Source organism: Chiloscyllium plagiosum, chromosome 2 (assembly GCF_004010195.1).
Source record: "Chiloscyllium plagiosum isolate BGI_BamShark_2017 chromosome 2, ASM401019v2, whole genome shotgun sequence".
Classification (NCBI taxonomy): Eukaryota; Metazoa; Chordata; class Chondrichthyes; order Orectolobiformes; family Hemiscylliidae; genus Chiloscyllium; species Chiloscyllium plagiosum.
Genome location: NC_057711.1, coordinates 93,997,034 through 94,013,405, shown reverse-complemented (window position 1 = coordinate 94,013,405; position 16,372 = coordinate 93,997,034). Strand labels below are relative to the sequence as shown.

Genomic DNA, 16,372 nt, shown 5'->3' with positions numbered 1-16,372 from the left:
AAACACAGAAAATAAACCAAATCTCAGAATATAAAGCCAGAAAATTAAAACAATAAAGTTCATCTTAACGTCTTATGTCAATAAGTGCTTTGGAACCGCTCCCACTTCCAGCTCAGCCCTTGATCTGGCTGGGCTTCTCCTCTCTGATGCCTCAAATCTCTGCTGCTAAATCAACTAAACTGTTGCAAGTGCACTATGTCACGTGGCCACTGGGAGAAAGAGTCACAAATCTCTGGTGCCATCCTGCCTCAACCCACCCCAACATCATGAGTTCACACCCTGGAGCATCTTGGAAGAAGTTCATTCTCTTTTTCAGGCTGTAAAGGCATTGAGGCAGCAACATCTGATATGTCCATCTCAGACTCTGAGCTATCTTCAAAGCTTGATGGATAGGGAGAATACATGGGTTCCAGAACAGTCAGAAAGGCTGCCAAAGAGCCGGGCAGGTTTTGATCCATGTCGAGAGTGTGGTGCTGGAAAAACACAGCCAGTCAGGCAGCATCCGAGAAGCAGGAAAATCAACGTTTCGGGCATAAGCCCTTCATCAGGAATGAGGCTTGTTGATCAGGGCTGAGAAATAAATAGGAGGGGGTGGGGGTGGGGGTGGGGGAGGTAGCAGGGAAAGTGATAGATAGGGAGAAGGTGACAGATCAGGGGGGCAGTGATGGACAGGTCCGAGTTGAAGGTTTGGGACTGGGATAATGTGGAGGGAGGGGAAATGAGGAAGCTGTTGAAATCCACAATTATCCCATGTAGTTGCAGGGTCCTGAGACGGAATATGAAGCTCGGGGGTGGACGCAGACCGGAACCTGCATGCTGATGTCAGAGTGGGAGGGTGCGTTGAAGTGTTCAGGCGGTGGGGTTGGTGGATGCAGATGTCCCAGAGATATTCTCTGAAACAATCCGCAAGCAGGTGTCCTGTCTTCCCAATGTAGAGGAACCCACACTGGGTGCAACGGATGTTGTAGATAATATTGGTATAGGTGCGGGTGAATTTCTGATGGATGTGGAAGGATCCTTTGGGGCCTTGGATAGAGGTGAGGGGAGTGATGTGGGCACAGGTTTTGCACTTCCTGCAGTGGCAGGGAAAGGTGCCAGGAGTGGGGTGTGGGCTGGTGGGGGGTGTGAACCTAACGAGGGAGTCACGAAGGGAATGGTCTTTTCGGAATGCCGATAGGGCTGGGAAGGAAATATATCTCTGGTGGTGGAGTCCGTTTAGAGGTGGTGGAAGTGGCGGAGGATGATGTGTTGTATGCGGAGGTTGGTGAGGTGGAAGATGAGGACCGGGGGCGGGGGGGTGTTCTATCCTTGTTGTGTTGGGAGTGGTGGGCTTCAAGGGCAGTGGTGCGTGAAGTGAAGGAGATGCGCTGGAGGACATCATCAACTACATGACAAGGGAAGTTGCGATTGTGGAAGGAGGATGCCATCTGGGATTTTGAGGTGGAATTGGTCGTCCTGGGAAGAGATGCAGCGGAGGCAGAGGAATTAGGACTAAGGGATGGTGTTTTTATAGGAGGTAGGGTGGAAGGAGGTGTAGTCTAGGTAGCTGTGGGAGTCGGTGAGCTTGTAGTATATGTCTATGGTTAGTTGATCGCCGAGATGGTCCAGGTGAATTTGAGGTCAGGGTGAAAGGTGTTGACAAAGTTGATGAACTGTTCAACCTTCTCATGAGGGCACAAGGCGGTGCCAATACAGTCATCGATGTAGCAGAGGAACAGGTGGGGGATGGTGCCAGTGTAACTGTGGAAGATTATTCCACATATCCGACAAACAGGCAGGCTAGCTGGGTCCCATGCCGGTGCCCATGGCTACCACTTTGGTTTGGCTTGTTCCCTCACTGTTTGTGAGTTTGCAGCTTTCATATGGTCCATGTTCAGCACCATTATACCTACCCAGACTATATATGTCCCTGGACATGACCTCGCATCTACCATGCCTCTTACCAATGCAGGTCTATTCCTGTGGTTCCTGCACCAAACTTCATCTCTTTAAGTAAACTGTCCATCTCGCTTAGGGGAGTCCTGTGTCCAGTATTGGTGTTCCTGATGCTGTTTCAGCTACCGGCCCAACAAGTCCACACCAACCCTCCAAAGGGTGATGAATGAATGAACTTTTGATGAATGAACTCTATGCATGTTCAGCCACTTTCAGTGACTACCATCCACAATGAATACCAAAAAAATTGAGTCCATGAAAGGACCTCCGCAGTCGATGTCTAACCAAGTCCTGGGTTTATCTAGCCATTCCCATGAATGTGAGGGAGCTGCTGGGCTGTAATTTGTGTCATTGTTGGCATGCTGGGCACTGCCCCACCAATGTAGCTATGTCTACATCCAATACTGGCCACCAAATATAATTTGTCGCCAACATCTTCGTTTGGGAACACCTTAGATGACCCTGGTGGAGTTTAACCAGTATCTGGCTCAGGACAATCACTTTTGCTCCATAAAATAATATGCCGTTCTTTACTGTGGTCTGGTCTGTCCGGGTCCAAAAAGGTTTCAATTCTGGTTGTGACAGCCCTTTGGATTTCCCCATTATACCAGTTTTGCAAGGACAGGATCTTTCTGCGTCCAAAGTCTGAAATTGTCTGCTGAGTCTAGAAGCGTATCCAGAAAGTTTAAAACCATTACAGACTCGTATAATTGCTGTATGGCCTGTAGTGTATCACCCAGGTGGTTCAATGCATCTGCATTCGCTACTTGACCTCCCAGATAATGTTCTAATTTGTAATTATAAACACTTCGTACAAGAAGCCATCGCTGAATGTTGTCCAAAGCCATGAGCAACACTGCCTTGTGCTCCTTAAGTAGCTCTAACTGAGGTTTGTGGTTCGCATTTATTACAAATTTAGGTCTGTAAAGTTAATGGTGGAACATTCTGACTCCAAGTATGACCGCCAAACCTTCCCTCTCTATCTGGGCATATTTATGCTCTTCATTATCCAAAGTCTGAATGCCCACGGTCTTAGGTGTTCCTAAAACCAAGTTTTATTTGGGACTATAATGTGATAACACCTTATAGAATGGTAGCTTTACTTCTTTGAAAGCAATGGTTTAGCTACACAGCTATTCCCAAGGCTGACTCTTTGTCAAAAGTTGATGCAAAGGTGCCAGGATGGAGGCCAGGTTATGTAAGAACTTTGCATAATAATGCACCGCCGATGGAAAGATCTGAGCTCTGGCACAGACATGGGAGTGGGGGTACCTTTGGTCACCCTCACATTACTTTCCCGATGGGTGTAATCCAGTCTTGTCGACTCCTTAGCCCAATTAAGTCACTGGGGGGCCTGGAACATAGCCCCTTCTAAGGCATACACCTGCCTGGGAGAAACATCAAAAGACAATGTTCAAATTCTCTAAGTGCTTGTTATTGATCTTCCCTGTTATTATGACATCATCTAGATAAATGACGACCTGGGGCAGACATTTTAAAAGGTCTCCATCGCCCATTGAAAAATTGCACAGGCTGACATACCAGAAATGGCAGTCTTATATATTGGCACAAACTTTTATGGTATTAATTGTATCATACTTCTGGGAATCCTCATCTAACCGCATGTATGCAGGGCTCATGTTCAACTTCATGAAGGGAAGCTACCCTGCCAGCTTTGCATATAAATCCTCTATGTGAGGCATTGGGCATTTACCCAGCTGTGAGAAACATTTGTTTAAATTCCCCACAAAGGCGAACCAGCCCATCCAGCTTCATGGTCGGTACAACTGGTGCTGCCCATTCCGCAAACTGTACTGGCTTGACGATTCCTTCGCTTTCCAACCTTCTGAATCTATTTTTGCCCAGAATTGGCACTGGACGGGCCTTGCAGAGTCGTGGAATTGCTACCTGATCACCATGCAAGGTGGCTTTGTCCTCTTTAATAGTCTGTAGACCTCTCTGAAAAACTTCTGACTATTTAATTATGACTTCACTCAGGCAGCCATTTTATAATTGAAAAATATTGAACGAACCTGTGTGAATCTTTCTCAACCAATTTTTACCCATCAAGCTTGGGACAAAGCCTTTTACTATAATCAGTGGTAACTGAAACAGTTACTTCTCACAAAGAGACTGGAATCTAAGTTGTACCTGTAATCTGTAAAGGATCACCGGTTTCGGTTCTCAGTCTAGCTGAGGTCTTGTACAAACCTAAGGGTTGGAATCCAGGGCAAACTTTGTTAAAAACAGATTCTGTGATCACTGAAATCGCTGTGCCAGTATCGACCTCCATTAGAACCAGGTGGCCATTTAACCAGATGTTTATTTTGATTGGTGCTGATTTGGATGTTGCTGAGCAATATAATGTTCCAAAACAGTTGTAGGCAGATTTTCCATGGTTTGCGTTCTCCTGGATACTGGCCTATGAATTCTCTTCTCAATTTAATTCTATTGGGGCTCTTTTGCTGTCTCAAGTCTGCATACCACAACAACTACAGTACCTTGCTGACACAGATTCTGAAGAAAGTTTTAACCATTTGGCTGAGGCTTGGGTTTTTTTTCGGGGTTTTGCTGTGGGCTGATCTAGAGCCTCTCTGTTCAGGACATGTCCTGAATGAGTCTATGCAATTACCTTCACTCAAGTGGTGTTCTCCAAGCTCAGTCAGACTGATGAGTGAGCCCACTTCCATCAGAATGCCCTGCAACTCATATGGTCCACTTGCCCTATAGTCCAACAGTAAAGCCAGTCTTAGTGCCTGTTTGAAGGATTTAGCTAGTCATCACTTTTGCATGGTTACATCATTACTGTCACATACCAAATGGTCTCTCTGCATCTCATTAAGCATTAAACCAAAGTCACATGTCTCTGCCAGTCAGCTTAATCTAGTCAAAAGTCCTGGTATAGATTCCCTTGGTTCTCAAATTATCAATTAAAACCTATAGTGTTTCAGAATTAAAGACGACTTGGAGTTGTAATATTCCTGAACTAAATCCATCAATTTTTGAAAGGTTTTAGTATGTGGTGCCTCAGGAAAAGTTAAGTTCCTAATAACCAAAAAGGCTGCAGGTCCACAAGCTGTCAGCAGTATTACTCATGGCTTTTCATCTGCCCCAATGTCATTTGCCCAGAAAAAAACCCTCAGTTTTCCATATTCTGGGTGCACTCTTTGATGGCAGGATAAACAAGGCAAGCTTCCCAAATAATGGCATGATGTCAGAAATACTTAACCTAACTCAAAGACAACTGCTGCAAGCACATTTCTTCAGGAGCGTGCTTTTTATCTTGTTGCAACTGAAATAACTCCACAGAGGCAGGTATCCCATCACCAACTCACCTTTTATTTACAAGTGGAGAATCCTTGACACTGATCCAGCTGTCTCAAAATCAGCTCTCAGAGTGAGCAGGATGCCTGACACTCTTGTGCTTATCAGTTTGCCAGGGCTCCCTGAATGGTCCAGATTAACAGAACCAATCAGGGAACTCATATTCTATCAGGTCCATCTAGCTGACCTTCTTACAATCATTATACTCATCTATTGGTACCATAACTGCTTCAAAGGAGATAATGTTAGAAGAGGAATATGAAAACCCTGATATAGCTACAGTTGATTATCGTTTTATTTTAAGAGGAATGTAAGTATATTGGAGGCAGTTCAGAAAATGTTTACAAAACTAGTATCTGCAGCTGGAGGGGGTTGATGTCAGGTTTGTCTCATGGGGAATGTTTGGAAATGCTACGCACACAAACTTAGAAGAGTGAAAGGTGTCTTCATCAAAATATAGAACATTCTGAGGGTTCTTGACAAGAAGTCATAGAAGTCTACAGCACTGAAAAAAAGCTCTTTAGCCAAATCATGTCTGTGCTGGTAAAAGAGCAATTACCTAACCAGTCTAATCTCATTTTATAGCACTTGGCGGATAGTCTTAAATACCTTGTCATCAAAAGTGCACAACTAAGTGGAGTGGATGTTTCTGTAATGGAAGTATCTAAAAATCTAGGTCATTATTTAACCCCACATTTAGAACAGAGATTTTTACTCTCTCTCTCTCGCTTTCTCAAGTGGTACTGAGCCTTTGGAACTCTTTTCCTGAAAAGGTGGTGGAAACAGAGTCCTTGAATATTTTTAAAGTAGAGGTAATTTCCTTTTCAACAAAAGCTCTAAAGGTTTTCAGGATGTTTGGGAATGAGTTTTTCAGATTATAATCAGATCAAAAGTGATCTTACTAAATCGTTAGACAAGACAGCAAGGTGAAATGGTCGATTCATGTTCATAATCAAAACGTTCGTTCTTTACATTCCGACTTCTTTCTGTGTGTCTATTTAAAAGTGTACATTGAGTTTGACACCAGACTCAAGCAGTGATATGACCTTGGGGTCAATCACAATGACAGGTACAATGTTGAGACCATAAATACTGCCCATAGCTTTCACACACTGAGAATTGTGCAGATGTTCTGAGTTTGCAGAGATCCAAAACAAAGCAATTAAAACAAAGTAAATGGTTACTCCATCGAAGTATTCATTTTAATACAGTTATTTCTCACATTTGTGCAAAGTAATTATGACAAAAAGAGATGACAAAACTTTTGGCATCTTAGTGGGCGGCACGGTGGCACAGTGGTTAGCACTGCTGCCTCACAGCGCCAGAGACCCGGGTTCAATTCCCGCCTCAGGCGACTGACTGTGTGGAGTTTGCACGTTCTCCCCGTGTCTGTGTGGGTTTCCTCCGGGTGCTCCGGTTTCCTCCCACAGTCCAAAGATGTGCAGACTCAGGTGAATTGGCCATACTAAATTGCCTGTAGTGTTAGGCAAGGGGTAAATGTAGGGGTATGGGTGGGTTTCGCTTCGGCGGGTCGGTGTGGACTTGTTGGGCCGAAGGGCCTGTTTCCACACTGTAATCTAATCTAATCTAATCTTATAAAGCTCTTAAAGTGTTTAAAGGCGAGTAAAGGAGGGCAAGGCAGGAGCAGCGCTAGGTATAACTCAAAATGAAGTTACAATTGTGTGCCGAACAGCATAACCAACAAGAGATAGACAGAGATATAGAATCCCACAATCAATCGATCAGATCGAAGTTCTGGCTAGCAATGTTTGGTGGTGGACATTGAAGCCCTTCACCCAGTGTACATTCTATGTCTTTGCAACTCCAGTTCCTCCTCCAAGTGGAGCACTGATTCAGCAGCCAAGGGAGGATGGTATAGGGTAATCAGCAGGACTTTTTCCTTGCCCATGCTAGACCTGATGCCATGAGACTGGAATGTTGAGGACTCCCAGGGCAACCCCTCCTGACAGCAGACCAATGTGCCACGATCTCTGTTGGGTCTGTCTGCTGGTAGGACAGAACATACCCAGGGATAGTCATTGTAGTATCAAGGACATTATCTGAAAGGTATGATTCTGTGAGTGTGACTATGTCAGGCTGTCATTTGACAGTTTTCTCAATTTTGGCAGTGCCCAACAGATGTTGATAAAGAGGATTTTACTGTGTTTACAAGTCTGGATTTGTTGTTGCTGTTGCTGGTGCCTAGGTCAGTATTGGGTGGTCCATCTGGCTTCATTACTTTTCCACTTTTCTATTCTAAATGTTTTAGGCATGTTTTAGACAGGGTCCAGTGGTGCATGTCACAAATAATTAAAAGGGGAACAGACACATGCACAGCAAAGATATAAAAACTAAATTAAAATATTATCTCCCGCAGTGATGATACATTTCAGTCCCTGTGGTTTACATTTGTCATGGAAAGCCTGTAAATGTTGATGGGCTTCACGCACACTCTCAACATGGACAGCCAAACATGACATCACCTTGGAAAATGTGTCAGCAATCAGGTGCCATGACACCTGCACATAGCCTACTGCATCGACCTGTTAATGACTATGTTGGCCTGCAAGAAGCTGGTCTACTGATTTGTAAAAGTCAACCATCTTGCTCTGGATGTGGAGTCACATGTAGGACAGAACAAATAAGGAAGGCAGATTTCCTTACTAAAGGACATCAACGAACCAGGTGGGCTTTTATGGGCACAATTACTGAAACAAGCTTCCAAATGTGAATTAATTAAATTTAAGTTCCACCAACTGGAATTCAAACTCATTTCTCCACAGTATGCATCCAGGGTCTTCAGATGACTATTTCAGTGATATTACTATTGTGCTACCATCTCCTAAATTATCTGTATATTACCCCCTTTTTGCATACAAAAATGGTTGGGAATGTATGACCCCACTTGATTACAGGGCTTACCAAAATTGAAGGAAATCATCGTAACTTTTGTCTGAGAATTAGTGATGAAACTGCAATAGTAGTGGATGTTCAGTTAAACAGTGGTGAAAGAAAGCAATGCTACTCACGCACTATCACGGCAGCTGGAATATGTTGCTCTTCATAGTGAGGGAAGAGGATAAGTTTGGGAACGTAGAGTGTGTTATAAAGCCAAACAAAGGTGATGATGCTGACACAACACCAGCCCTGTAGGTCGTAGACTAAGTGAATTTGAAGCCCCATCACAGAAAGGTTGTTTCACTGGCCGGTAGCTGGAATTTAATCAATCACGCCTGCGAGTCCTGCTCAGAGAGAAAAATAACATAAAAATACCCACATTTACAAATATTCCATAAATAAAATAGCTTACATTTGTGTGCAAATTTTTATTATTCAGCATTAAATATCTCTTTCATTTATATCGAGTTCCAGTTGCCCTGTTACATGAAGGAGAGGGTCAGATGAGACTCACCAGGATGTTGTCACAAATGGAGGGTTTGAGTTATAAAGAGAGGCTGGATAGGCTGGGAATTTTTTCACTGGAGTGGAGGAAGTTAGAGGGTGACCTTATAGAGGTTTTTAAAATTATTAGGGGTATAAATAAGGTGAATAGTAAGTAACTTTTCTGTTGGGTGGAGGATTTCAAGAATAGGGGACATATTTTTAAGGTGAGAGGAGAAAGATTTAAGAAAAGACATGAGGGGCAATTCTTTATTTTACACAGAGAGTAGTTCAGTGTGGAATCAACTTCCAGAGGAAAAGGTTACAATGTTTAAAAAACATTTAGATAAGAATACTCTATCAACAAACACATCGAGTTAGGCCCCATCTACCAACCCCTTGAGAAAAAGAACAGGAAATGACATCACCACAGGAAATAACATCACCAATTCAAAGAAACCCAAACATATAAATAGAAAGCAGCAATCATGTACAGTGCCCACTGAAGTTGTTACCTAGTAGGGTGATGAAACATCTGGAAATGAACCTTCCAGCTCAGTGAGCAAACCTAAATCCAGAACTTCAACCTGAGCTACAAATCTTCTCAAAACTCGCTAACATTTAGATAAGTTCATGATTAAGAAATGTTTGGAGGTGGGACTAGTTTAGAATATAGCACATGACAGCACAGTATAGACCCTTCGGCCTTGATATTGCGCCGACCTGTGAAACCAATCTGAAGCCCATCTAACCTATACTATTCCATTCTCACCCATTGCCTATCCAATGACCACTTAAATGCCCATAAAGTTGGCAAACCTAAAACTGTTGTCGGCAGTGCATTTCCCACCCTTACTACTGTCTGAGTAAAGAGACTACCTTGACATCTGTTCCTATATCTATCACCCCTCAATTTGAACCTATGCCCCCTCATGTTAGCCATCACCATCATGGGAAAAAGGCTCTCGCCATCCACCAGATCTAATGCTCTGCTTATCTTATACATCTCAGTTAAGTCACCTCTCAACTTTCTTCTAAATACAGCCTCAAGTCCCTCAATTTTCCTCGTAAGACCTTCCCTCCATACCAGGCAACATCCTAGTAAATCTTCTTTGAACCCTTTCCAACGTTTCCACATCCTTCCTCTTATGCAGTGACCAGAACTGCACGCAATTCTCCAACTGCAGCCACACCAGAGTTTTGTACAGCTGTAGCATGACCGCATGGCTCCGAAATGTGATCCTTCTACTAATAAAAGCTAACAGACCGTATGCCTTCTTAACATCCCTGTCAACCTGGGTGGCAACTTTGAGGGATTTATTTACATGGACACCGAGATCTCTCTGCTCATCTATACTACCAAAAGTCTTACCATTCGCCCAGTACTCTGCATTCCTGTTACTCCTTCCAAAGTGAATCACCTCACACTTTTCTGCATTTGCCACATCGCTGCCCAGCTCTGCAGCTTATCTATGTCCCTCTGTAACCTTCAACATCCTTTAGCACTATCCACAACTGTACCAACTTTAGTGTCATCCACAAATTTACTAACCCATCCATCTTTGCCCTCATCTTGGTCTTTTCTTAAAATGACAAACAGCAGTGGACCCAAAACAGATCCTTGCAGAACACCACTAGTAACTGAACTCTAGGATGAACATTTCCCATCAACCACCACCCTCTCAGTATTCTTTCAGCTTTCCAATTTCTGATCCAAACCGCTAATGCCTCCATATTTCGTGCAGTAGCCTACCATGGGGAACCTTATCAAATGCCTTACTGAAATCCATATACACCACATCAACGGTTTTACCCCCAACCACCTGTTTGGTCTTCTTCTCAAAGAACTCAATAAGGTTTGTGAGGCGCAACCTACCCTTCACGAAACCGTGTTGATTATTCCTAATCAACTTAGTTTAGTTTCGGATATCAGGCAGGTGGGACAAGTTTAGTTTGGGATCATTGTGACATGGATGATTGGACTTTATGATTCGATGGTCCTTCCAACAAAGGTACAAAAAGCAGACATTAGAATATCCAATAAGTGTTTTTGCTTTAAATCAGTGTATAGTAAGGAAAAAATTATACAAGTTTGCTATTCGCAAAAATATAGAGGCAATTACTGGGGTGAGAATTAACAGGGTGTACTGGAAAGCTTGTCCATACTGAAAATGAAGAGGTCCACATGGTCCAATTCAATATCATCAAGGCTCACCTTTGGTGGGCTTCATCTCCACCTTCCCACCAGTCCCATGCTGCTCAATTCTTCAAAACACCTCTCCATCTCATCCGTAACCTTCTTTTGGCTGTAGAATTTCAAACATTCATTTGCTATAAGATTCTTATTTAATCCTGCATCAATGCTGTAGGGAGTCTAATCTAAATGCATAAAACTAGATGTAAATTTGTTTAGCTCCAGTTGGTTCCACAACATTTTAGTGCATGGAAACTGATCTTCGCCTCAAGTACACACCAGTACTCTTCAGCATCAGTGCCTTGACAGCAAACAGGAGTATGAACCCAGGCTGAAGACACCCAGAAATACCAAATCCAACAGATCTACATCCAGCACGCTCACTTCTCCCATGTGAGAAATGAGTTCAAGATCACATGAAAAACTAAGAACAAAGAACAGCACAGGAACAGGCCCTTTAGCCAGTCAAGACTGTGATAACACATGACATCTTTCTAAACAAAAAACCTTTTGCCTCTGCAGCATCTGTAACCTATTATTCCTTGCCTATTCACATATCTGTCAAGATGCCTCTCGAACGTTGATATTGAATCTGCTCCACCACCTCGTTCTGACATCTTGTTTCAACTTACTCCCTTTTACCTTAAAACTGTGACCCCTTGTAATTGACATTCATACCCTAGTGAAAAAGACTCCAACTAACCATTCTATCCATGATGCTCATAATTTTATAAACTTCGACCAGGTTCTCTCTCATCCTTTGACATTCAAGTGAAATCAAACCAAATTTGCCCACTGCCTCCTCATAACTAAAACCCTCCAAACCAGGCAACTTCTTGATATACCATTTTTATATACTCTCTCCAAAACTTCCACATCCTTTTGTATTTTGGTGACTGGAACTGTACACAATATTCGGAATGTGGACAAACTAAAATTCTATGCAGCTGAACATGAGAGGAGCTAATTTTTATACTCTATGAAGTATGATTTTGATGTATGATTTTATAGATCATCGTTTGTGTTGCCAGTTTCAACGAACTATGGACCTATATGCCTAGATCACTCTATATGTTGATGCTACTAAGAATTCTGCCATTTACTGTATACTTCTCTTCTGCATTAGATCTTCTAAAATGCATTACCTTGCATTTGTCTGGATTAAATTCCATCTGTTATTTCTCTGCCCAAGTCACCAGCCTATCTGCATCCTCTGGGAATCCTGCTCACTATCCGCACCTCCTCCAATCTTTGTGTCTTCTGCAAATTTACTAATCAGGCCACCTACAGGCTCTTCCAAATCATGTGTTTATTTATTTATATCAATTAAACACAACAGAGTTCTCAGCACTGACCCCTGTGGTACATCCCTGGTCACAGATCTCCAGTCAGAAAAAGACCTTCTATCCTACTCTGCCTTCTATGATTAAGCCAGTTCTGTATCCATCTCACAGACTCATTGGGGATCCCCTGTGACTTCACTTTTTGTGTCAGCTTGCTATGGGGCCTTATCAAAGGTGTTGCTAAAGTCCATATAGACATTTACTGCCCTTGTCAATCATCTTATCACTTCCTCAAAATACTCAATCAAATTTGAAAGATGCAACTTTCCCCATACAAAACCATACTGCCTATCATTAATAAATCCATATCTTTTCCAAATGTGAAGAAATTCTATCCCTAAACATTCTTGCCAATAATTTCCGCCTCACTGGCGTAAGGATCCCTGGGCTGTAATTTCCCAGATTATCCCTTTTGTCGTTCTTAAACATAGAGTCATAGAGTCATAAAGATGTACAGCATGGAAACAGACCCTTCGGTCCAACCCGTCCATGCCAACCAGATATCCCAACCTAATCTAGTCCCACCTGCCAGCACCTGGCCCATATCCCTCCAAACCCTTCCTATTCATATACCCATCCAAATGCCTTTTAAATGTTGCAATTGTACCAGCCTCCACTACTTCCTCTGGCAGCTCATTCCATACACATACCACCCTCTGCATGCCCCTTAGGTCTATTTGATATCTTTCCCCTCTCACCCTAAACCTATGCCCTCATAATTTTGCAAACCTCTATAAGGTCACCCGTCAGCCTCCGACTCTCCAGGGAAAACAGCCCCAGCCTGTTCAGCCTCTCCTCATAGCTCAAATCCTTCAATCCTGGCAACATCCTTGTAAATCTTTTCTGAACTCTTTCAAGTTTCACAATATTTTTCCCTTAGGAAGGAGACCAGAATTGCACGCAATATTCCAACAGTGGCCTAACCAATATCCTGTACAGCCGCAACATGACCTCCCAACTCCTGTACTCAATACTCAAACAATGGAACAATGTTGGCTATTCTCCAGTCAATGGCTTTGTACACATTGACTGTGCAATTTAGGAAGTTAAAATGGTAATTGCAAACATTTACATTGCCTTAAATGATAATGAATGTTCAATTGGATATTGAAATCCTGGTTCCATTACTCAGCTTTTCAAAGCTCAACAGTGCCAATACATTGGGCCATTTTATTAAACCTGAACAGCAATAATAATTTATCTTCAAAGAGTTGTTCTCTGATGCTAACAATCTTAGCAACTTGTGTTTGAAGATAGTTTGAATTTTAAAGATGACAGCAGTAGGGAAGGGAGGACACATGCTACGTTTAGCTCAGTTCACAGCATTCTTGCCCTTGAGGGCCGGACAAAATGCTAAAAGTATGGCATTAATCCCTGTACCAGTAATTCATAGAGGGTCCAACTTTGCTTATCTCTCTGTTGAGAAAGGTGCCTATGGGTATATCTCTATACAGCACGGGAACAGACTCTTCGGTCCAACTCGTCCATGCCCACCAGGTATCCCAAATTAATCCAGTCCCATTTGTCAGCATTTAGTTCATATCCCTTTAAACTCTTTCTATTCATAGTCCTTGTGAACTACATACATATATGCACAAAGTTACGAGATCAAACCTTGCTCCAGAGACTTGGAACAAATAGCCTAGGCTTCACTAAAATGCAGTACAGGACTATATGGTCAGAGTTGTTATGTTATAAAAAAAACTAAACCAGATGAATGTGAGACTATTTGAAGATGAGCTGGGGAAAATTTCTCTGATATCCTACCAATAGTAATCTTCCAAACTACATCTCAAAAATAGATTATCTCATTGCTGGGACCACGATGTATACAAACTGGCTTCTATCTCTTACATTACAGTTAACAAAAAATGTAAACATATAACTCGATTCCTGAAAACTCCACCACCAATAATTGAAAGACTAGGAGTGTCTCAGTTCTCATGTCTCATGTTATGAAGGAATCACTTTTAGAAAATCTCAAGAAATATCTGTGTTCTTCAAAAGTAAGGCACTCAAATAAATCAAGAATGATACATGACTTTCAGGGATATCAGGCCCTCTACTACTGTACAGACCAATAACCATATGCGTGAGAAGCATCTGGATACTTCTGTCTTTCACACTTTCACAGGATGGGTGTGTTGTTGGCAAGGTTACCATTTGTTGTTCATCTCTAATTTCCCTTGAACTGAGTGCCTTGATCATTCATTTCAGAGGGCAGTTACAAAGCCAGCCATATTTTTTGGGGGTCTGGTGTCACATGTCTGACACACCACGTAAGGATGGCAGATTTCCTTCCTTAAAAAACATTAGAAAGCGAATGGGGTTTTTACAACAATAAATGCTGGTCTTGCGGTCACCTTTACTGAGACTCACGTTAAATAAGAGAACTATTGATTGAATTTAAATTCCACAAGTTGCTGAAGCCAGTCTTGAACCCATTAGCCCAGAACATTAGTCTGAATCTCTGGCTTATAGTTTGGTGAGTGATATGGTCACCTTGCAACAACACTTTTGATGAGGACAAAGAGGTAATCCATAACCTACTGGAGGAGAAACAGTGGCACAATTGGATTTTCCTCATTGAAAGTTTATCACTAAACTTGGCAGTTTTGCTAACCAAAAACATCTGCAGGACTCTCTGCAGGACTCTCCATGATACATACAAATTTGCTGATGACACTGGGATAGTAGTTCTGAAGAGGACGCAAGGAGATTACAAAAAGGTACAGATAGATTAAGTGAGTGGTCAAAGATGTGGCAAATGGAGTATGTTGTGCAAAAATGTGAAATAGTTCATTTTGACAGGAAGAATAAAAAAGGAGTATATCATCTAAATAGTGAGAGACAGCAAAGTGATCTGGGCTTCCTCACACATGAAATCAAACTGTTAGTATGCAGGAACAGAAAGTAATGAGGAAAGCTAATAGAATGTCATTGATTATTGTGAGAGGACTGAATACAAAAGTAGGGAGGTTATACAACAGCTGGAGAGGGCATTGGGGGGACCATATCTGAAATATTGTACACAATTTCAGTCATCTGATGTCAGGAAGGACATGTGTATTCAAGGCAATTCAGAGACGTGCACTCGACTAATAACTGGAATGGGCAGAATGTCTGAGGAGATGTTAGACTTGTATCAGATGGAGTTTAGAAGAGTAAGAGGCAATTTGATTAAAACATATCATTTCAAGCATAAAACATAACATGATGGTTCTTGACAAACATAGATATGGAGAGGATGTCTCCTCTGAGAAGGGAATCTAGAATTAGAGGTCACTGTTTCCAAATCCCATTTGAAACAGAGGTTAGACAAATTTATTTTCTCTCAGTGTTTCGGGTCTTTGGAATGTTCTTCTTGAAAACATGGTGGAAGTAGAGTCCTTGAATATTGTTGTTAAAGGAGATAGATTTTTATTAAGCAAGGAGTTAAAACGGCATTGAGTTGGCAGGAACATTAATTTGGGGTTCTGATCTGACCATAATCATTTAACTGAACAGCAGAGCCAGCCTGAAGGGCTGACTGGCCTACTCCTGATGTATGTTGGCATTTAGGAATGGTTAGTGGTGGTCAATGTTTGCAAATTGGAAATAAGTAGTCGCTTTGCAGAGCAGTATAGGATTGAAAGGACAGCTGAAACCTGAAACCCACAATGTTACCTGATGCTCCCACAATGAAGGACCTGGTGACATGAACAGCATGCTCTGGTGACCCCTGCACTGTGATCTGACAATCCTGCAGCGTGACCTGATAACACCATGGTCTGACTTGATGACCCAGTGTAACATAATGACTCTGCAGTTTGACCTAACGATCACACAGTTTGACGTGACTATCCACAGTGTGACCTTTAACCCGTAGTGTGACCTGAAGACCCCACAGTGAGACTGAAGCCTGCAGTACATAGAACATAGAACATAGAACAATACAGCACAGAACAGGCCCTTCGGCCCACGATGTTGTGCCGAACATTTGTCCTAGCTTAAGCACCCATCCACATACCTATCCAATTGCCGCTTAAAGGTCACCAAAGATTCTGACTCTACCACTCCCACAGGCAGCGCATTCCATGCCCCCACCACTCTCTGGGTAAAGAACCCACCCCTGACATCTCCCCTATACCTTCCACCCTTCACCTTAAATTTATGTCCCCTTGTAACACTCTGTTGTACCCGGGGAAAAAAGTTT

General features: G+C 42.5%; 1 protein-coding gene across 4 annotated transcripts in view; it reads right to left on the bottom strand.

Moving 5' to 3' along the window:
• The window catches only part of zdhhc21 (zinc finger DHHC-type palmitoyltransferase 21), a 152,326-nt gene that overhangs the window by 106,887 nt on the left and 29,067 nt on the right, over positions 1–16,372 (bottom strand). For 3 of the 4 annotated variants that reach the window (XM_043714371.1, XM_043714352.1, XM_043714380.1), the window contains exon 2: positions 8,289–8,501. In XM_043714371.1, the coding sequence (XP_043570306.1) occupies positions 8,289–8,442 (154 nt within the window). In that variant the 5' untranslated portion in view covers positions 8,443–8,501. Of the gene's footprint in view, positions 1–8,288; positions 8,502–10,855; positions 10,947–16,372 lie in introns of all 4 variants that reach the window. The other variant, XM_043714363.1, reaches the window with a different exon arrangement.